The following is a 21,269-nucleotide window of genomic DNA, read 5'->3' on the forward strand; positions in this document are numbered from 1 at the left end:
GAGTACGTAATGCAGAATTACAACCAACTTATGATTCAATAGTTCATATGGTCTATCGTGCCAATCACAGATCCTTTCGAAAGGCCAGTAGTAAGTCTCAAGAATTACTGTGATGGGTCCTGGCTGATAAGAGAAAGCTGTGGACGACTGGGGAGATTTCCCTTGGTCAGTTATAAAGTCTTTCGGCTCGGATCCAGAAGTCTCATGTCTCATGTCTGATCCTTGAAACTGTGGGAAGCTAAGTTTTTGGCTTGCAAGTAAGATAAAAAGAAAACCTCAACCCCCTTACAGCTCTGGGTAAAAAGCTCAAGAGTGAGAGAACTAAAATACAGGGGGATATGAAAATTGTACTGAAAGAATGGAGGAAAGAACGAGAAAGAATACCATAAAATACAGACTAAACTAGAGGTAACACCAAAGTAAAAAGAATTGGGAAAAACAGAAATACCAAATGCAGGGGAAAGGTGAACTGACAATGAATCAGAAATAAAGGAGGAGAAAATGAAAAAAAGATCTGAGTAAATGACAGATACAGAAGTCAGGCCAAGGAGACCTATAGTATGTATAATTATATCCCCAACAGAGAATCAGGGGAATAGAACAGAACGAACAACAATGACGATACGAAACCCCATAATTCAAGAAAACTGTCCAGAATTAAAGAGGAACAATGAATCTATATACCTAAGAATGAAGACTCAGAATGGTTAGCACTGCAGCACTTTCCAGTAAAACTATAGGACCTTAAAGTTAAAAACCTGAAGTACAAAATGCACACACACGTATATAGTCATGCATGTGAAGAACTCAAGGTCATCATTCCTAGGAGTTATTCATGAGGCATCAACTAGGCAGCAAACTTCACATAACCAAGAAATAATTGGAGGAAATGCAGCATCAAGTTTGAGGGTGAGCTCTGAATATACTTAACTAGAACAAGAATAACTGAAGGAGTGGAGGTTTACAGAAGACTAGGTCAACGCTGCACGCTCCGGTGACACAGAAAAGCACACAACCAGCAAAACTGCCACAAAAGGGAAATTAAGTGGAAAGTAACATAAGGTTGGAGATTCCTCACAAATATTATCTGGGAATGAAAGAATATCACCGAAGCCAACAGAGCACGTAGTCGAAGTTTATGTATACTTAAGAATACAAAGATAAAGACTAAGAATACTGGCGGACAAAATCAGATGGCAGTAAGGGGAAGAAAGGATTGCTAGCCAGCTCACTACTGCTTATGGGGGACCAAGACACAATGCCCAGAGCTAGAGGGGGCTAATCACTCAGGGCCTTCACACGATGTTCCTTCCGTTTGAAATGCAGGAGGGTAGGCAGTGCATGTTCAGCCAACTCCTATTAGCACACCTTGGCTTAAATGCCACTGTTGTGGAAAGAGTTTTCTCTGACCTCCCAGCCCAGATCCTGTCATACACTCTGACAGGGCCATACAATCTCTAGGTCAATTCTCAAAACTGTAATTAAAAATTATTTGTAACTTAATAATGCTGTCCTTCCATTAAGCTATAAGCTGAGAATGCAGGAATCTTTTCTAGGCTTTCAATTGTACCTTTCTGCTCCTGGCACATAAAATAGGCCTTCAATAAATTTCTGGAGTATTTAAAAAATGAGGAAGTCTCTTCATTCTAGGCCATGATACTTTCCCAATATAGTACTTTTAAAGAGTTCTAGAATAGGTGTGCACATTCATTCCTACTTCTTTAACAAACTATAAGGGATTTCTCAGGAAGTTATGGTTAGCTTCCCTCAAGAATAAAAAAGTAACACAAGTAAGACTCACCTTCAACAGTAAAAGCAGTACAGATTAGAGAAATGATCTTAAAAAAGACATAACAGCTGCAGGGCCAACAGAAAAATAGCCAAAGTTAATATAATAACATAACTAAGACTATATCAATCGAACAGGGATCAGTCCTTCATGAAAACAGGGAAAATCGTCAACAGAAACAAACGTCAGTAGTGCCTGTCAACTGAGATCAAGTTTTGTCACTGGTCACTGTCAAGGTCTCTAAGGTAGAGATGGATGTAGGTAGGGGTCAGGGGTTTATAGAAAGTAAGCATCTGTTATTTAGGCTTAACTTGCACCATCATCTCAATCGTGAGATGGAGGTGTTGGACTACTTCAGCTGAAGTTTTAAAATCACTGAATCCAGACTTACCAACCAACCTGCTAATAACAACTTGGCCCTCTCAATATCCTTCCTCTTTTTCCAGCCTCATGTTTTACTTGATTTTTGCCTATTGGCATTTAATATACATAAATTACTCTCACCTTTGCGGGGGAGAAAGCAGCAGCCTCCATAGGCTGCTACTGATTCATCTTATTTGCTTCACAATCTTCCCCACCTCCCCCCCCCCACCCACCCAGGGGTAGAATTTAGCAATTGAACACTTAGATATACAATACCCGGTGTTCATCACGAGTGCATTTCTTAATCCCCATCACCTATTTAACCCATCCCTCCACTCACCTACCCCCTGGTAACTCTGTAGTTGAGTCTGTTTCTTGGTTTTCCTTTTTGTTTCCCCTATGTTTGTTTGTTTTCTTAAATTCCACATGAGTGAAATCATATGGTATTTGTCCTTTTCTGACTTACTGATTTAGCATAATACTCTCTAGCTCTATTGGTCATTGAAAAGGACAAGATTGTCAAGGACCTGTCAAGGACAGGTCATTGAAAAGGACAGGATTTCATTCTTTTTTATGGCTAATATTCCTGTGTGTGTGTGTGTGTGTGTGTGTGTGTGTGTGTGTGTGCGCGCGCGCACACACACACACACATCTTTATCCATTTGTCAGTTGATGGACATTTGGGCTCTTTCCATAATTTGGCTATTGTTGATAATGTTGCTATAAACATTGGGGTGCATGTGCCCCTTCAAATTAGTATTTTTGTATTCTTTGGGTAAACACCTAGTAGTGCAGTTACAGGATCACAAGGTAGTTCTATTTTTAATCTCCCCCCACCCCCAGTAGGCTTCACATCCAGAATGGAGCCCAGCATGGGGCTTGAACTCACAACCCTGATTATCAAGACCTGAGCTGAGATGATGAGACAGACTTAGATTACAGAGAGATGAAGAGACTTAACTGACTGAGCCACCCAGGTGCCCCAGTTTTTAACTTTTTGAGGAATCTCCATTCCATTTTCCAGTTCGCATCCCTACCAACAGTGCAAGAGGGTTCACTTTCTCTGTATCCTTGCCAATACCCATCCTTCCCAAGTTGTTAATTTTAGCCATTCTGACTGGAGTGAGGGGATATGTCACTGTGGTTTTGATTTGTATTTCCCTGATGATGAGTGGGATGTTGAGCATCTTGTCATGCTTCGCAATTTTGAAAGACTTAACAATACTTATCTCTGCTTCGAACCTCAACTCATACCTCAACCTACCATAGTTATTATACCAGTGAAACTACTAAGTCATCAATAATTTTTCTGTTGTTAAAAGCTTAATATTCACATTATTTGATCTATGTTATTTGATAACATCCATCACTTATCAATATTCTCCTGGCTTGCATGACAACGTGCTTTCTAGGTTTTCACCTGCCTCTACGGGTACTTCTAGTCTCTATCCTCTAGTTCTTCCTCTGGTTGGTTCTTAAACATTGATGTTCTTCAGGGTTCTGCCCTTGGGATTTATTTTCTTCTCCTTCTATACCTTCTCCCTGTAACTTCAGTGGCTCTCTTCATGTTGATAACTCCCAAATCCTACCCTTTAGCCTAGATTTTTACCACCTAAATCTCCGTCATCTATCACCTTATGGGAGATCTTCACTTGGATATTCGACAAGCATTTCAAATGTGATACATCCAAACTGCAATCATCCTCCTATCCAAACCCAGTTCTCAGTTACAAGTAACTGAATTAGAAATGTCATAACATTTTCTGAAAATCTTTCCATTAAAATACATAAGCAACTTTACTTATGTAAAAACCACAGAAATCTTCAAGGACTTTGAGAATGAGCTTCTTCTATGTGGAACACATAAGTAAAAATAAATAGGGACTCTGGAATTAGATAAACCTTGGTTGACATTTCTAACTCACCACACAAAACTCATAGGTTAGCTAATATCATGCCACTTGAATCTTGAAGCATTGACAAAAATAGAACTCTGTAGCAAAACCATCTAAAATGGTTGCAAAACCAGGCAATTCAATGTTTAAAAAGGTCTTAATTTGCTGACACATAATGTAACGTGTTCTCACTAAATGGCATGGAAATAGCACCTGTATTCGAAATGTTAAATCTTCAACATTTACAACTTTTTTAGACAAGTAGATCACCGGAATTATTCTTCAGTAAAGAGTATTTACAGGGTCTCATGGAGATTCAACAACCTAAAAAATTACAAGTAACTGGGGATTTAAAATGTTTCCTCTAGGATAATATCTTGGAAGTAAATTCAGTAAATCTGACAGTTGTTGACATATTTAACTCCTCATATACGCCATTCTCTCCTACACCTAACAACATCAGCAATGATGCAGCTTATGCACTTTATTCTTGCCATTATAAATGATTTTAACAGAATTATATCTTCAGTGTTAGTAATTCTTATTTAGTAGAATTTCTTTCAGGTTCAACCCTGAAATACACACCTCCTACATTATATGCTTGAAGCAGAGCTTACATATTCCTAAACTTATATTCCAACTTGTTAATAATCATCTGCCATCAGATTGTCCACGCATGTCATTTCATTTAGCTAAAATATGTGGCTACATATAAGCAACTTAAAGAGTTCAAAATTTGTAAAAATAATTTTCCAGATTGCTTCCCCAATGGAAAATGGCACTGAATAAGGCTATAAGGTACATACTGAGAACCAAAGATTTGGGATAGTTGCATTTAGGAGCTTAGGTGAGAGACACAAAATTTGGTGGATTTTTTTTAAACTATCAGAATCTTACATATTAATCTAGCCTATTTTTACCTTAAATACCAAAACCAAAATTGTCAGGGCAAATACAAAGCCAATCAATGACAGTTTCCCATTGATTTGCAAGTTGACTTCTAAGTGGTCAAAATTCCTCTGTGCATTCCACCCTCTCTCCTGCTTTCTTTCCTTCCCTACCACCTGGCTGTCCCTGTCTTCCAGACTCTACTCCTACACTCACCACTAGAAAGGCTGCCCTGCTCTCTCTGAAATAATAACTGCATGCCCTTTTTCATGCACTTCCACGTCGTCCATATCCCGCGAAGCTCTTAACATTCTTCTGTTGTCCCCTTCACAATATTGTGGGGTCCAGGGACCATAGATCACATTTATTCATCTTTGTATTCCTAGTATCTAAAGCAGTGCACAGTATCTCTTGTGACCCAAATAATGATAATAATGAAGCTTTTCAGTAATAAGTTTTTTTTAAAAAGCAAATTACTTGGTTTGAAAAGATTTCAGTTTAAAGTATCACTAAAGGCATGTCTGCTCTATTTTTTAAACCTATCTCATGAAATCATCAAATTGCTGAAATTCAAGGCCACTTGAGCCAAAAGGAGTCCAATAAACGAACACTTAAAATATTCAAAACTGTTGTTTCTCTTACATTTACACTCCAGAACAAAATCATAAACTAATCACCATAGTAAATTTTCTCTAAACTATTTAATCTCCATAGTAAGAAGTTCTCCCCATGTCTACCAGGCTAAAGAATTTGCTCTTGAGGGGTCCACATTAATATTTATTCCATTCTCTGTAGAGTCAGGAAAACAGCTTTCCTTTATAATAATTAATAAATAACCTTTTAACCTGTGCTGCTAAAACCTAATTTCATTATCTTTAATCTACTGACCTCTAAGAATACATTAATAAACACATGCCCATTCTAAAGATAGATGTATGTACACATTTGTAATATATATTTGTACATATTTAAAAAGCAGGAATCAGTAACTATCTTCTAGATAGTGAAATGAAAGCATACAGATTACCTGATTTGTTACAGGCAAGTATTAAAAAATCTCTTTAAGAGCTTACAAGTATTTTGGCAAAAAAAAAAAAAAAAAAAAAAAAATCAACACTACTAGATACAAAAGTAATACTATTTCATATAAATCTAGGTAAAAAGAAAGCCATAATTCAACAATTTCTATTTCTCTTTGATTATAAAACAATATGCAAACACTGTCAATTATATGAATTTTCTTAAAATAAAGCGTTAAGACCTTTATTTTTTGGAAATGGATGCTTGGAATATAGGAAAACATCTTTTCAAATTTAATATTCAGATTTACTAACCCAATTAAGCATTTACACTTCACCCTTAATGTTAAAAATAGACATATCTAATGTATGCACATAAATCCAAACCTTTAAGTTATAATATGCACATTACCTACCTGTTTGCTTATAAATGGCTAATTCTTGTACAGTTTCCAAAAACTGCCAAAATTTTTCATTACTTTCTTCTGCCATAAATTCACTATTAAAATAAAAGTAATCAGTTAATAGATGGGAATGAGAAATGAAATGAGAAACTATACCTTAGAACCAAATTATAACTTATGGTTAAAGACCTCCAAAAATTAAAGTGACTTTCATTTTAATGAAGAGAACAAATGGATGATTCTTACACAGATATCATTCTCAACAGACAAGCATATATTCATGACTGGAAAAGACTGCACAAGAAATCACTTTTGGCTTTTCCTCATTAGCTATAAGTAAAAAATGGATTTATTTTGTTTCTCCATGTGAAATACCACTGAGAAGTATAATTTTTTGTTTTTATTTTAATTCCAACACATAGTTACATTACTTTCAGGTGTACCATATAGTGATTCAACAATTCTATACATTACTCAGTGCCCATCATGGGAAGTGAGTGTACTGTTAATCCCCATCACCTACTTCACCCATCCCCCCCAGCCACCTTCCCTCTGGTAACTAGGAGTTTGTTCTTTATAGTTAAGAGTCAGTTTCTTGGTTTTCCTTTTTGTTCCTCCTATGTTCGTTTGTTTTCTTCAACTCCACATGAGTGAAATCATAGGGTATTTGTCTTTCTGTGATTGACTTCACTTAGCATAATACTCTCCAGCTCCATCCATGTTACTGCAAATTACTGAGAAGTATAATATAACCGTGATGGAGTATTATATAAAAGTAACACACACACACACACACACACAACCTGGTGTTCTATAAAAATTGGTTCTATAAACACTTTTTAGAAATATTGTCTAGGGGCACGTGGGTGGCTCAGTAGGTTAAGTGTCTGACTTTGGCTCAGGTCATGATCTCACAGTTTGTGGGTTCTAGCCCTGCATCGGGCACTCTGTGGTCAGTGCAGAGCCAGTTTTGGATCCTTTGTCCCCCTCTCTCTTTGCCCCTCCGCAGCTCGCACTCTGTCTCTCTCAAATAAATAAACTAAGAAAAATGAAAAAAAAGAGTATTATCTAGGGATGCCTGGGTGGCTCAGTCAGATAAGCATCTGACTCTTAATTTCAGCTCAGATCATTATCTCCTGGTTCGTGAGATCTAGTCTTGAGCTGGGCTCTATGCTGGCAGCATGGAACCTGCTTGGGATTCGCTCTCTCCCTCTCTCTCTGCCTCTCCCTCTGCTCACACTCTCTCAAACTTTAAAAAATAGTATTACCTATTATTTTTATTTTGTTACTTATTTATGTAGACAATCTTTTTATCATTTAGAAGAGAAAATACCATAATGAAAAAACGAATAGGAAGTTAGTGTATCGAATTAGGTCTTTGGCCTTGAATCCCAGACACTTCGATTTTTCCCCAGAATGTAAGTCATAAAAAATGACCAAAGCCATTTAAAACCTCTGGAAATGATGAATTAAGTGAGAGGATATTCCGTTCAGTATAGAACAAAGCACAGGACACCCAAAGCAAGTAGATTCAACCGTTTAAACTAGAGAGGAACCAGGCACCAAACAGACAGTACAGATTTGTTATCACCCATCTTATCTTTCTCTCGAGTCTTGGTAAACTTTAATGCTTAACATGAATGGGAAGTACAAGGACATTCAAGACGCATGCAAAGTAATTCTTGTGAGTTTGGTTACTAAAGAGAAAAACTGATTAATTCATCCACATAAACAGGACAAGCACTAGAATTCAAAGCAATTGGTAAGCGGTTCTTGCTAGCAACGGTGTCCAACTCAATGGCATTAAAAAAAAAAGAGAGAAGCTAAAAGCAGAGGAAATAATGGGATAAACAGAACGTGTGATCTGAAAAGGACAGGAATGGTACAAAACGTTAAGCAAAGCAGGGAGCACCACCTAATACCTAACTGATCTGCCTAGACATCTACAGACCTGTTCAGAGGCTGTGCAGCCACAGACATCAGTTTTATCAGGGGAAAGAATCAGCCAAAGAGAAAGTAATATGGTAGGTCCGCAAACTTCTCGATGCCGGAATTTACACATCAAAGTATAAGCCTTCCAAGACCTTGAGAAAGTCTTCGAATACCCTTATTCCCTCAACATACCACTGCTCTCAGCACTTACGGAACTCTTCTAGAATTTACTTTCAGAGGCAATTTGCCAGGAACTCATCATTAAGTTTAGAGAGAGAAATAACCTTGAGAGATCATCTAAATCAGCTCCTCCTCGCCTTAAGTTTAAAAAAGTAAAAAAAAAAAAAAAAAAAAAAAAAGAAAAAAGAAAAAAGAAAAAACTGGCATTTTCAATTTGTTCACTTGTTTTATACATCTAGCTCCAAATGACAGTGTTTCCCAAAAAATTCTACCACAGAGAAAAAAAGTGATTTCTACAGAATATGTTTATATGTACAAAAGAGCTTGACAGCAGTTATAAGTAAAATTCCAAAAAATATTTTTGGCAAGAGCAACACCAGTGGAATAAATGCAGTTTAGATGTGGAAGTTACAGGTTATAAAAATTTACCCTCATCAGCCTGTAATCATCCCTAGCAAATAATACTAAATTATAAATTAGGTAGGGGACATACTCAGTCATCTTTGCTTCCTACACAGTACCATGCTCAAAATAGGCACTCAAATTTCTAGGCTGAACTAAAAGATTCTGTGTAGAGAGAGGCAGAGGCAGGAGAGGCAGGAGAGGCAGAGGCAGGAGAGGCAGGAGAGGCAGAGGCAGGAGAGGCAGGAGAGGCAGAGGCAGGAGAGGCAGGAGAGGCAGAGGCAGGAGAGGCAGGAGAGGCAGAGGCAGGAGAGGCAGGAGAGGCAGGAGAGGCAGGAGAGGCAGGAGAGGCAGAGGCAGGAGAGGCAGGAGAGGCAGAGGCAGGAGAGGCAGGAGAGGCAGAGGCAGGAGAGGCAGGAGAGGCAGAGGCAGGAGAGGCAGGAGAGGCAGAGGCAGGAGAGGCAGGAGAGGCAGAGGCAGGAGAGGCAGGAGAGGCAGAGGCAGGAGAGGCAGGAGAGGCAGAGGCAGGAGAGGCAGGAGAGGCAGGAGAGGCAGAGGCAGGAGAGGCAGGAGAGGCAGAGGCAGGAGAGGCAGGAGAGGCAGGAGAGGCAGAGGCAGGAGAGGCAGGAGAGGCAGAGGCAGGAGAGGCAGGAGAGGCAGGAGAGGCAGAGGCAGGAGAGGCAGGAGAGGCAGAGGCAGGAGAGGCAGGAGAGGCAGGAGAGGCAGAGGCAGGAGAGGCAGGAGAGGCAGAGGCAGGAGAGGCAGGAGAGGCAGGAGAGGCAGAGGCAGGAGAGGCAGGAGAGGCAGAGGCAGGAGAGGCAGGAGAGGCAGGAGAGGCAGAGGCAGGAGAGGCAGGAGAGGCAGAGGCAGGAGAGGCAGGAGAGGCAGAGGCAGGAGAGGCAGGAGAGGCAGAGGCAGGAGAGGCAGGAGAGGCAGAGGCAGGAGAGGCAGAGGCAGGAGAGGCAGGAGAGGCAGGAGAGGCAGAGGCAGGAGAGGCAGGAGAGGCAGAGGCAGGAGAGGCAGGAGAGGCAGAGGCAGGAGAGGCAGGAGAGGCAGGAGAGGCAGAGGCAGGAGAGGCAGGAGAGGCAGAGGCAGGAGAGGCAGGAGAGGCAGAGGCAGGAGAGGCAGGAGAGGCAGAGGCAGGAGAGGCAGGAGAGGCAGAGGCAGGAGAGGCAGGAGAGGCAGAGGCAGGAGAGGCAGGAGAGGCAGAGGCAGGAGAGGCAGGAGAGGCAGAGGCAGGAGAGGCAGGAGAGGCAGAGGCAGGAGAGGCAGGAGAGGCAGAGGCAGGAGAGGCAGGAGAGGCAGAGGCAGGAGAGGCAGGAGAGGCAGAGGCAGGAGAGGCAGGAGAGGCAGAGGCAGGAGAGGCAGGAGAGGCAGAGGCAGGAGAGGCAGGAGAGGCAGAGGCAGGAGAGGCAGGAGAGGCAGAGGCAGGAGAGGCAGGAGAGGCAGAGGCAGGAGAGGCAGGAGAGGCAGGAGAGGCAGGAGAGGCAGGAGAGGCAGGAGAGGCAGGAGAGGCAGGAGAGGCAGGAGAGGCAGGAGAGGCAGGAGAGGCAGGAGAGGCAGGAGAGGCAGGAGAGGCAGAGGCAGGAGAGGCAGGAGAGGCAGAGGCAGGAGAGGCAGGAGAGGCAGAGGCAGGAGAGGCAGGAGAGGCAGGAGAGGCAGAGGCAGGAGAGGCAGGAGAGGCAGAGGCAGGAGAGGCAGGAGAGGCAGGAGAGGCAGAGGCAGGAGAGGCAGGAGAGGCAGAGGCAGGAGAGGCAGGAGAGGCAGGAGAGGCAGAGGCAGGAGAGGCAGGAGAGGCAGAGGCAGGAGAGGCAGGAGAGGCAGGAGAGGCAGAGGCAGGAGAGGCAGGAGAGGCAGAGGCAGGAGAGGCAGGAGAGGCAGGAGAGGCAGAGGCAGGAGAGGCAGGAGAGGCAGAGGCAGGAGAGGCAGGAGAGGCAGAGGCAGGAGAGGCAGGAGAGGCAGAGGCAGGAGAGGCAGGAGAGGCAGAGGCAGGAGAGGCAGGAGAGGCAGAGGCAGGAGAGGCAGGAGAGGCAGGAGAGGCAGAGGCAGGAGAGGCAGGAGAGGCAGAGGCAGGAGAGGCAGAGGCAGGAGAGGCAGGAGAGGCAGGAGAGGCAGAGGCAGGAGAGGCAGGAGAGGCAGAGGCAGGAGAGGCAGGAGAGGCAGAGGCAGGAGAGGCAGGAGAGGCAGGAGAGGCAGAGGCAGGAGAGGCAGGAGAGGCAGAGGCAGGAGAGGCAGGAGAGGCAGAGGCAGGAGAGGCAGGAGAGGCAGAGGCAGGAGAGGCAGGAGAGGCAGAGGCAGGAGAGGCAGGAGAGGCAGAGGCAGGAGAGGCAGGAGAGGCAGAGGCAGGAGAGGCAGGAGAGGCAGAGGCAGGAGAGGCAGGAGAGGCAGAGGCAGGAGAGGCAGGAGAGGCAGAGGCAGGAGAGGCAGGAGAGGCAGAGGCAGGAGAGGCAGGAGAGGCAGAGGCAGGAGAGGCAGGAGAGGCAGAGGCAGGAGAGGCAGGAGAGGCAGAGGCAGGAGAGGCAGGAGAGGCAGAGGCAGGAGAGGCAGGAGAGGCAGAGGCAGGAGAGGCAGGAGAGGCAGAGGCAGGAGAGGCAGGAGAGGCAGGAGAGGCAGGAGAGGCAGGAGAGGCAGGAGAGGCAGGAGAGGCAGGAGAGGCAGGAGAGGCAGGAGAGGCAGGAGAGGCAGGAGAGGCAGAGGCAGGAGAGGCAGGAGAGGCAGAGGCAGGAGAGGCAGGAGAGGCAGAGGCAGGAGAGGCAGGAGAGGCAGAGGCAGGAGAGGCAGGAGAGGCAGAGGCAGGAGAGGCAGGAGAGGCAGGAGAGGCAGAGGCAGGAGAGGCAGGAGAGGCAGGAGAGGCAGAGGCAGGAGAGGCAGGAGAGGCAGAGGCAGGAGAGGCAGGAGAGGCAGGAGAGGCAGAGGCAGGAGAGGCAGGAGAGGCAGAGGCAGGAGAGGCAGGAGAGGCAGAGGCAGGAGAGGCAGGAGAGGCAGAGGCAGGAGAGGCAGGAGAGGCAGAGGCAGGAGAGGCAGGAGAGGCAGAGGCAGGAGAGGCAGGAGAGGCAGAGGCAGGAGAGGCAGGAGAGGCAGAGGCAGGAGAGGCAGGAGAGGCAGAGGCAGGAGAGGCAGAGGCAGGAGAGGCAGAGGCAGGAGAGGCAGGAGAGGCAGAGGCAGGAGAGGCAGGAGAGGCAGAGGCAGGAGAGGCAGGAGAGGCAGAGGCAGGAGAGGCAGGAGAGGCAGAGGCAGGAGAGGCAGGAGAGGCAGAGGCAGGAGAGGCAGGAGAGGCAGAGGCAGGAGAGGCAGGAGAGGCAGAGGCAGGAGAGGCAGGAGAGGCAGAGGCAGGAGAGGCAGGAGAGGCAGAGGCAGGAGAGGCAGGAGAGGCAGAGGCAGGAGAGGCAGGAGAGGCAGAGGCAGGAGAGGCAGGAGAGGCAGAGGCAGGAGAGGCAGGAGAGGCAGAGGCAGGAGAGGCAGGAGAGGCAGAGGCAGGAGAGGCAGGAGAGGCAGAGGCAGGAGAGGCAGGAGAGGCAGGAGAGGCAGAGGCAGGAGAGGCAGGAGAGGCAGGAGAGGCAGAGGCAGGAGAGGCAGGAGAGGCAGGAGAGGCAGAGGCAGGAGAGGCAGGAGAGGCAGAGGCAGGAGAGGCAGGAGAGGCAGAGGCAGGAGAGGCAGGAGAGGCAGAGGCAGGAGAGGCAGGAGAGGCAGGAGAGGCAGAGGCAGGAGAGGCAGGAGAGGCAGAGGCAGGAGAGGCAGGAGAGGCAGAGGCAGGAGAGGCAGGAGAGGCAGAGGCAGGAGAGGCAGGAGAGGCAGAGGCAGGAGAGGCAGGAGAGGCAGAGGCAGGAGAGGCAGGAGAGGCAGAGGCAGGAGAGGCAGGAGAGGCAGAGGCAGGAGAGGCAGGAGAGGCAGAGGCAGGAGAGGCAGGAGAGGCAGAGGCAGGAGAGGCAGGAGAGGCAGAGGCAGGAGAGGCAGGAGAGGCAGAGGCAGGAGAGGCAGGAGAGGCAGAGGCAGGAGAGGCAGGAGAGGCAGAGGCAGGAGAGGCAGAGGCAGGAGAGGCAGAGGCAGGAGAGGCAGAGGCAGGAGAGGCAGAGGCAGGAGAGGCAGAGGCAGGAGAGGCAGAGGCAGGAGAGGCAGAGGCAGGAGAGGCAGAGGCAGGAGAGGCAGAGGCAGGAGAGGCAGAGGCAGGAGAGGCAGAGGCAGGAGAGGCAGAGGCAGGAGAGGCAGAGGCAGGAGAGGCAGAGGCAGGAGAGGCAGAGGCAGGAGAGGCAGAGGCAGGAGAGGCAGAGGCAGGAGAGGCAGAGGCAGGAGAGGCAGAGGCAGGAGAGGCAGAGGCAGGAGAGGCAGAGGCAGGAGAGGCAGAGGCAGGAGAGGCAGAGGCAGGAGAGGCAGAGGCAGGAGAGGCAGAGGCAGGAGAGGCAGAGGCAGGAGAGGCAGAGGCAGGAGAGGCAGAGGCAGGAGAGGCAGAGGCAGGAGAGGCAGAGGCAGGAGAGGCAGAGGCAGGAGAGGCAGAGGCAGGAGAGGCAGAGGCAGGAGAGGCAGAGGCAGGAGAGGCAGAGGCAGGAGAGGCAGAGGCAGGAGAGGCAGAGGCAGGAGAGGCAGAGGCAGGAGAGGCAGAGGCAGGAGAGGCAGAGGCAGGAGAGGCAGAGGCAGGAGAGGCAGAGGCAGGAGAGGCAGAGGCAGGAGAGGCAGAGGCAGGAGAGGCAGAGGCAGGAGAGGCAGAGGCAGGAGAGGCAGAGGCAGGAGAGGCAGAGGCAGGAGAGGCAGAGGCAGGAGAGGCAGAGGCAGGAGAGGCAGAGGCAGGAGAGGCAGAGGCAGGAGAGGCAGAGGCAGGAGAGGCAGAGGCAGGAGAGGCAGAGGCAGGAGAGGCAGAGGCAGGAGAGGCAGAGGCAGGAGAGGCAGAGGCAGGAGAGGCAGAGGCAGGAGAGGCAGAGGCAGGAGAGGCAGAGGCAGGAGAGGCAGAGGCAGGAGAGGCAGAGGCAGGAGAGGCAGAGGCAGGAGAGGCAGAGGCAGGAGAGGCAGAGGCAGGAGAGGCAGAGGCAGGAGAGGCAGGAGAGGCAGAGGCAGGAGAGGCAGGAGAGGCAGAGGCAGGAGAGGCAGGAGAGGCAGAGGCAGGAGAGGCAGGAGAGGCAGAGGCAGGAGAGGCAGGAGAGGCAGAGGCAGGAGAGGCAGGAGAGGCAGAGGCAGGAGAGGCAGGAGAGGCAGGAGAGGCAGAGGCAGGAGAGGCAGGAGAGGCAGAGGCAGGAGAGGCAGGAGAGGCAGAGGCAGGAGAGGCAGGAGAGGCAGAGGCAGGAGAGGCAGGAGAGGCAGAGGCAGGAGAGGCAGGAGAGGCAGAGGCAGGAGAGGCAGGAGAGGCAGAGGCAGGAGAGGCAGGAGAGGCAGAGGCAGGAGAGGCAGGAGAGGCAGAGGCAGGAGAGGCAGGAGAGGCAGAGGCAGGAGAGGCAGGAGAGGCAGAGGCAGGAGAGGCAGGAGAGGCAGAGGCAGGAGAGGCAGGAGAGGCAGGAGAGGCAGAGGCAGGAGAGGCAGGAGAGGCAGAGGCAGGAGAGGCAGGAGAGGCAGAGGCAGGAGAGGCAGGAGAGGCAGGAGAGGCAGAGGCAGGAGAGGCAGGAGAGGCAGAGGCAGGAGAGGCAGGAGAGGCAGAGGCAGGAGAGGCAGGAGAGGCAGAGGCAGGAGAGGCAGGAGAGGCAGAGGCAGGAGAGGCAGGAGAGGCAGAGGCAGGAGAGGCAGGAGAGGCAGAGGCAGGAGAGGCAGGAGAGGCAGAGGCAGGAGAGGCAGGAGAGGCAGAGGCAGGAGAGGCAGGAGAGGCAGAGGCAGGAGAGGCAGGAGAGGCAGAGGCAGGAGAGGCAGGAGAGGCAGAGGCAGGAGAGGCAGGAGAGGCAGAGGCAGGAGAGGCAGGAGAGGCAGAGGCAGGAGAGGCAGGAGAGGCAGAGGCAGGAGAGGCAGGAGAGGCAGAGGCAGGAGAGGCAGGAGAGGCAGAGGCAGGAGAGGCAGGAGAGGCAGAGGCAGGAGAGGCAGGAGAGGCAGAGGCAGGAGAGGCAGGAGAGGCAGAGGCAGGAGAGGCAGGAGAGGCAGAGGCAGGAGAGGCAGGAGAGGCAGAGGCAGGAGAGGCAGGAGAGGCAGAGGCAGGAGAGGCAGGAGAGGCAGAGGCAGGAGAGGCAGGAGAGGCAGGAGAGGCAGAGGCAGGAGAGGCAGGAGAGGCAGAGGCAGGAGAGGCAGGAGAGGCAGAGGCAGGAGAGGCAGGAGAGGCAGAGGCAGGAGAGGCAGGAGAGGCAGAGGCAGGAGAGGCAGGAGAGGCAGAGGCAGGAGAGGCAGGAGAGGCAGGAGAGGCAGAGGCAGGAGAGGCAGAGGCAGGAGAGGCAGAGGCAGGAGAGGCAGAGGCAGGAGAGGCAGAGGCAGGAGAGGCAGAGGCAGGAGAGGCAGAGGCAGGAGAGGCAGAGGCAGGAGAGGCAGAGGCAGGAGAGGCAGAGGCAGGAGAGGCAGAGGCAGGAGAGGCAGAGGCAGGAGAGGCAGAGGCAGGAGAGGCAGAGGCAGGAGAGGCAGAGGCAGGAGAGGCAGAGGCAGGAGAGGCAGAGGCAGGAGAGGCAGAGGCAGGAGAGGCAGAGGCAGGAGAGGCAGAGGCAGGAGAGGCAGAGGCAGGAGAGGCAGAGGCAGGAGAGGCAGAGGCAGGAGAGGCAGAGGCAGGAGAGGCAGAGGCAGGAGAGGCAGAGGCAGGAGAGGCAGAGGCAGGAGAGGCAGAGGCAGGAGAGGCAGAGGCAGGAGAGGCAGAGGCAGGAGAGGCAGAGGCAGGAGAGGCAGAGGCAGGAGAGGCAGAGGCAGGAGAGGCAGAGGCAGGAGAGGCAGAGGCAGGAGAGGCAGAGGCAGGAGAGGCAGAGGCAGGAGAGGCAGAGGCAGGAGAGGCAGAGGCAGGAGAGGCAGAGGCAGGAGAGGCAGAGGCAGGAGAGGCAGAGGCAGGAGAGGCAGAGGCAGGAGAGGCAGAGGCAGGAGAGGCAGAGGCAGGAGAGGCAGAGGCAGGAGAGGCAGAGGCAGGAGAGGCAGAGGCAGGAGAGGCAGAGGCAGGAGAGGCAGAGGCAGGAGAGGCAGAGGCAGGAGAGGCAGAGGCAGGAGAGGCAGAGGCAGGAGAGGCAGAGGCAGGAGAGGCAGAGGCAGGAGAGGCAGAGGCAGGAGAGGCAGAGGCAGGAGAGGCAGAGGCAGGAGAGGCAGAGGCAGGAGAGGCAGAGGCAGGAGAGGCAGAGGCAGGAGAGGCAGAGGCAGGAGAGGCAGAGGCAGGAGAGGCAGAGGCAGGAGAGGCAGAGGCAGGAGAGGCAGAGGCAGGAGAGGCAGAGGCAGGAGAGGCAGAGGCAGGAGAGGCAGAGGCAGGAGAGGCAGAGGCAGGAGAGGCAGAGGCAGGAGAGGCAGAGGCAGGAGAGGCAGAGGCAGGAGAGGCAGAGGCAGGAGAGGCAGAGGCAGGAGAGGCAGAGGCAGGAGAGGCAGAGGCAGGAGAGGCAGAGGCAGGAGAGGCAGAGGCAGGAGAGGCAGAGGCAGGAGAGGCAGAGGCAGGAGAGGCAGAGGCAGGAGAGGCAGAGGCAGGAGAGGCAGAGGCAGGAGAGGCAGAGGCAGGAGAGGCAGAGGCAGGAGAGGCAGAGGCAGGAGAGGCAGAGGCAGGAGAGGCAGAGGCAGGAGAGGCAGAGGCAGGAGGATGGGGGAGGGGGAGGGAGAAATTCCCATGAATGCTTTAAATATATATATAAAAAAAGGGGGCATCCCAAACAGAGAGCTAACAGTTCTCTTAAGTTTCTATCTCCCAAGCTCCTTCAATCTACCCAATGTTCTCAATTCTTCCTATTCTACACTTATTCCCCTCAACCTCTTTGATTTTCCTACAGTTTTTATTAAAAGAAACACTAAAAACCAGATGTGAGTAGAATAATGGAGTCTAGAAAACACAAAAGAAGTGCAATGGTTAAAGAAACTATAGGCTGCCAGCCTGCTACACTGTCACAAAGGAGAGATTTCGTTCAAAAGTATAAAGTCAAGACCACTAGATAAAAATTATAGTGGGAAAGAGTTCAGTTTACTGAACAAAGGACTTGCTGACAATTTATATTTGTTCACAACAGAACAGGTAAGTGCATGAAGTAACACTAAGCGTCCTAGCTGGATTACCCCGGCAGGACACCAGTTTTCCATAGGTCAGGTACACAGCTAGAGTCTAGAGGTAATTCTGATGGTGGTTTGAAGTAGACACTACCTAATATAAGTCCCTTCCACTGCGTCGACATTATTGGGCACCTGATCCTGATGTACTGAGCCTTGGGAAAACAAGTATGAATAAGAAATACTTGTTGCTTCTGCTGAGCTAATACTTATTACTAGTACTTGTTGAGCACCTACTTTTGTGCATGGTGCCTTGGTAAAATATAGATTTTTACCCCCTGCAGCTCACATTTTACAGCAGAGATCAGCATACATACCTTTCAATAAGGATTATTACAGAAGTATGGACCAAATGTTAGGAGAACATACTAGAAAGACATCAGTTTTATCAGGTGAAAGAATCAGCCAAAGAGAAAGTAATATGGTAGGTCCACAAATAGGGTATCAATGAAGAAAGGACCATAGTAGAGTGTTATGTTAACCATATCAAATTACCACATAGTGGCTTAAAAAGAAAGAAATTTATTCTCACAGTTCTGGAGAAAAAAAAGTCTAAATTCTTGGTGTCAGGGTTAACACAACAGGTCCCACAGGTCAGGATCTAGACCTGTCTTTTGGGGGCCACCATTCACGCCACTAAAGTCCACCCTGGGCTCCGCAGAATCCACATCTGTCCCGCATGCAAAATGCATATGTCCTATCCCAACATCCCCCACTGTAATCTCAACCCATTAGGGCATCATCTCTAAACCAAAAGCCCATGTAAATACCACCAGAAGTCTCAAATCTCATCATGTAAATCATTTAGACGAGGTAGGAGTGAGACACTGGGTACGCTCCATCCTGAGGCAAAATTCTTCTCCGTATGTGGACCTGTGAACTAGAAAACAAGCTGTCTGCTTCCAAAATGCAGTATCGATACGCATTCCAAATTCCAAAGACAGATATTCCAATTCCAAAAGGTAGAAATTACAAAGAATGAAGGAGTTACCAGTCCCAAACAAGTTCAAAATACAGCAGGACAAATTGTGTTAGGTTTCAAGTGGTGAGCAGAACCCTCAGCCGCGTGCTGCTCCACTCTCTGCTGCATGCCACGGCTCTGCCCTCAGGGTCATTACTCCCTTCTCTTGAAGGAAAAATGTTTGCGTGTTTGCAGCCAAGCAGTTTATCAGCCAATTTCCTGCCTATGGAATTTCCAAAGTCTGACAGCCTTCTCTCATTTCATCCCGTCTCTGTCTCTTTTGGCAACATTTTTGCTGATACAACGTAATCAAAATCCTTTGGGTCTTCTGTAGATCTCACCAGCATCATGCCAGAAAAACCTTCCTCAGATCCATCCTGGACGAATCTACCCCTCCATTCCTGGCTTCTACTGAGACGGTGGAATAGACCCATGAGTCACAAGCCTAACCTATACAGAAAAAGACTGACCAGCCACAAAGTTGGTCTTCTTTCTGAAGCATGCATCCCCAACACTGGGTTTCCTCATTTTAACGGTCTTTGCCATCTGGGTAGCAGGAGAAACTCCCAAATTATCAAGTGTGGCTTCCTTTTTTCTGAACAGCTCCTTCTTCAGTTTCTCTCCGTCCTCTTGCATTTTACTATAAACAAGGCAAAACCAGGGGATACCTTTAATGCTTTGCTTGGCAATCTCCTTAGTTAGCTATTCAAGTTCACTGATTGCAAGTTCTGTTTTCCACACAACTGTAGAATCCAATTCAGCCCCATTTCTGCCCCTATAAAAACAAGGATCATCTTTCTTTGTTTCCAATAACAGGTCACTCATTTCCTTCTGTACTCTTACCAAAAGAGCTTTTAATGTTCTTATTTCTACCAACATTCTACTCACGAAGACATAAGTATTCTCTATGACAGAAGCTTTATTAATGACCATGCTCCCTGCTTTCCTCTAAGTCCTTAGCAGAATCACCTTTAATGTCCCTATTTCTGCCAACAGTCTCCTCAAGGCATGTAGGCTTTTGTTTTTTAACCACATTTCTCAAAATCCTTCTAGCTTTTGCTGGACTTACCAGCTACTTCTACATTTTTAGCTATTTCTTACAGCAGCACTCCACTTTATCAAGTCTGTATTGGTTTCCTAGGGCAGCTGTAACAAATTACCAAAAACCTGGCAACCTAAAGGAACAGAAACTTATGGTCTCACAGTTCTGGAGGCCAGAAGTCCAAAATCAAGGTACTGGTGTGGCCTCTTCAAGCTTCTGGGGGCTGCAAGTGTTCCTTGACTTGTGGTTACATCAATCCAATCTCTGCCTCTGTTCACATAGCCTTCTCCTCTTCTGTCTCTTATAAGGACATTGGATGTAGCAGCCATCCAGATAGTCCACAATGATCTGGTCTCAAGACCCTTACTAATTACATCTGCGAAGATCCTTTATCCAAGTAAGGTAACATTCACAGGTTCCAGGAGTTAGGATGTAAACTTTTTAGGAACTGCAATTCTCCCACTACAAGTGATGCAGTTGGTACATAGATGGAGGTCAGATTATGAAGAACCTGAAGTAGCATCCTACAAAAGTTCCAGCTCTAAGAGACTCAAGGCAAATACAAATGAGGACAATGTAACTACAAATCCAAGATTGGAAGAAGTTAGACTGCAGATCTGGAACAGAGAATGGGATCAGATGGATGCAAACTGGGAGAAACAGGGGAAGAAACAGAGGAAGAGGACACACATTAGGCTCGAATATTTTATTCAATACAACTATTTTATTACATCTGATATCATAAAATACAATGGATTACAAGATAATATGAACAATTATGTACCAACAAATCAGACCACCTAAAAGAAATAAACTCCTGGAAACAATAAGCTATCAAGACTGACTCACAAATAGAAAATCTGAACCAATTACTACCACAGAGATTGAGTAATAAAAAACAAAACAAACAAACAAACAAACTCCCCAAAAAGGAGCACCTGGATGGCTCAGTAGGTTAAGCATTCCAATGCTTCAGGAGTTTAAGCCCCATCTCAGGCTCTGCACTCATAGTTCAGAGCTTGCTTGGGATTCTCCCTCTCTCTGACCCTCACCTGTTCATGCTCTTTCTCTTACAAAATAAACAAACAAAAAAAACAAAACAAAAAACTTCCCCAAAAACAAAAGTCTAGGACCAGATGGATTCACTGGTGAATTCTGCCAAACATTCACAGATTTAATACCTATTTTTCTGAAACTCTTTTAAAATCTTGAAGAGGAGGAAATGCTTCCAAAATCCTTTCACAAAGCCAGCATTGCCTTGATACCAAGGAACACGAACACACACACACATACACACACACACACACACACACACAGAAATTACAGGCCAATGTCCCTGATGACCACAGATGCAAAAATCAACAAACTATTAGCAAACAATACATTAAAAGAATCACACACCATGAACAAATGGGATTTACTCCAGAGATGCAAGGATGGTTCGACATCTACAAATTAGTCAACATGGTATACTATATCAACAAAGTGAAAAATAAAAATCATATGATCACTTCGACACAGAAAAATCATTAGACAAAAGTCAACGTCCATTTATAATAAAAACTCTCCACAGACAGGGTACAGACGGAATAAACCTTAACATAAGAAGGGCCACATATGACAAGCCCACAGTTAACATCATACTCAGCAGTGAAAAGCTGAGAATTTTCCTCTACAATCAGGAACAAGGATGCTCATGCTCATCCCTTTTATTCAATACAATATTTGAAATTCTAGCCAGAGCAATTAGAAGAGAAAAATAAATAAAAGATATCCAAATCAGAAAGGAAGGAGTAAAACTGTCACTGTTTGAAGAAGACAGGTATCATATTATATATAAAAAACCCTAAAACTTCACCAAAAAAACTATTAGGACAAATTAAATGATAGGATACAAAATCAGTATACAAAAATCTATTGCATTTCTGATACCAAACTCTCAGAGAAAATTAAGAACAATCCCATTTACAAGTACATCGAAAGGAATAAAATACCTAGGAATAAATTTAACCAAGGAGGTAAAAATCTGAACACTAGAAGTCACTGATAAAAGAAATTAAAGACATAAATAAATGGAAAGACATTCCATGCTCACAGATGAAAAGAATCAAGTATTCATACTACCCAAACAATCTGTAGATTCAGTGCAATCCCCATCAAAATTCCAATGCCATTTTCCACAGAAATAGAACAACCCACAGTGTTATCCACACCGGATAAAACTAGTCCAATGAGAATATCCTGAAAAGGATTTACAGAAATTGACACCTAACTTCTGGGAA

At 47.9% G+C, this 21,269-nt stretch overlaps 1 protein-coding gene across 3 annotated transcripts in view; it reads right to left on the reverse strand.

The window, feature by feature from the left end:
• The window catches only part of UGGT2 (UDP-glucose glycoprotein glucosyltransferase 2), a 198,263-nt gene that overhangs the window by 170,211 nt on the left and 6,783 nt on the right, over positions 1-21,269 (reverse strand). For all 3 annotated transcript variants that reach the window (XM_042979427.1, XM_042979424.1, XM_042979435.1), the window contains exon 2: positions 6,371-6,453. In XM_042979427.1, coding sequence (XP_042835361.1) covers positions 6,371-6,453 — 83 coding nt within the window. The remainder of the gene's footprint in view (positions 1-6,370; positions 6,454-21,269) is intronic.

The sequence above is a fragment of the Panthera tigris genome, chromosome A1, assembly GCF_018350195.1.
Source record: "Panthera tigris isolate Pti1 chromosome A1, P.tigris_Pti1_mat1.1, whole genome shotgun sequence".
Lineage (NCBI taxonomy): Eukaryota > Metazoa > Chordata > Mammalia > Carnivora > Felidae > Panthera > Panthera tigris.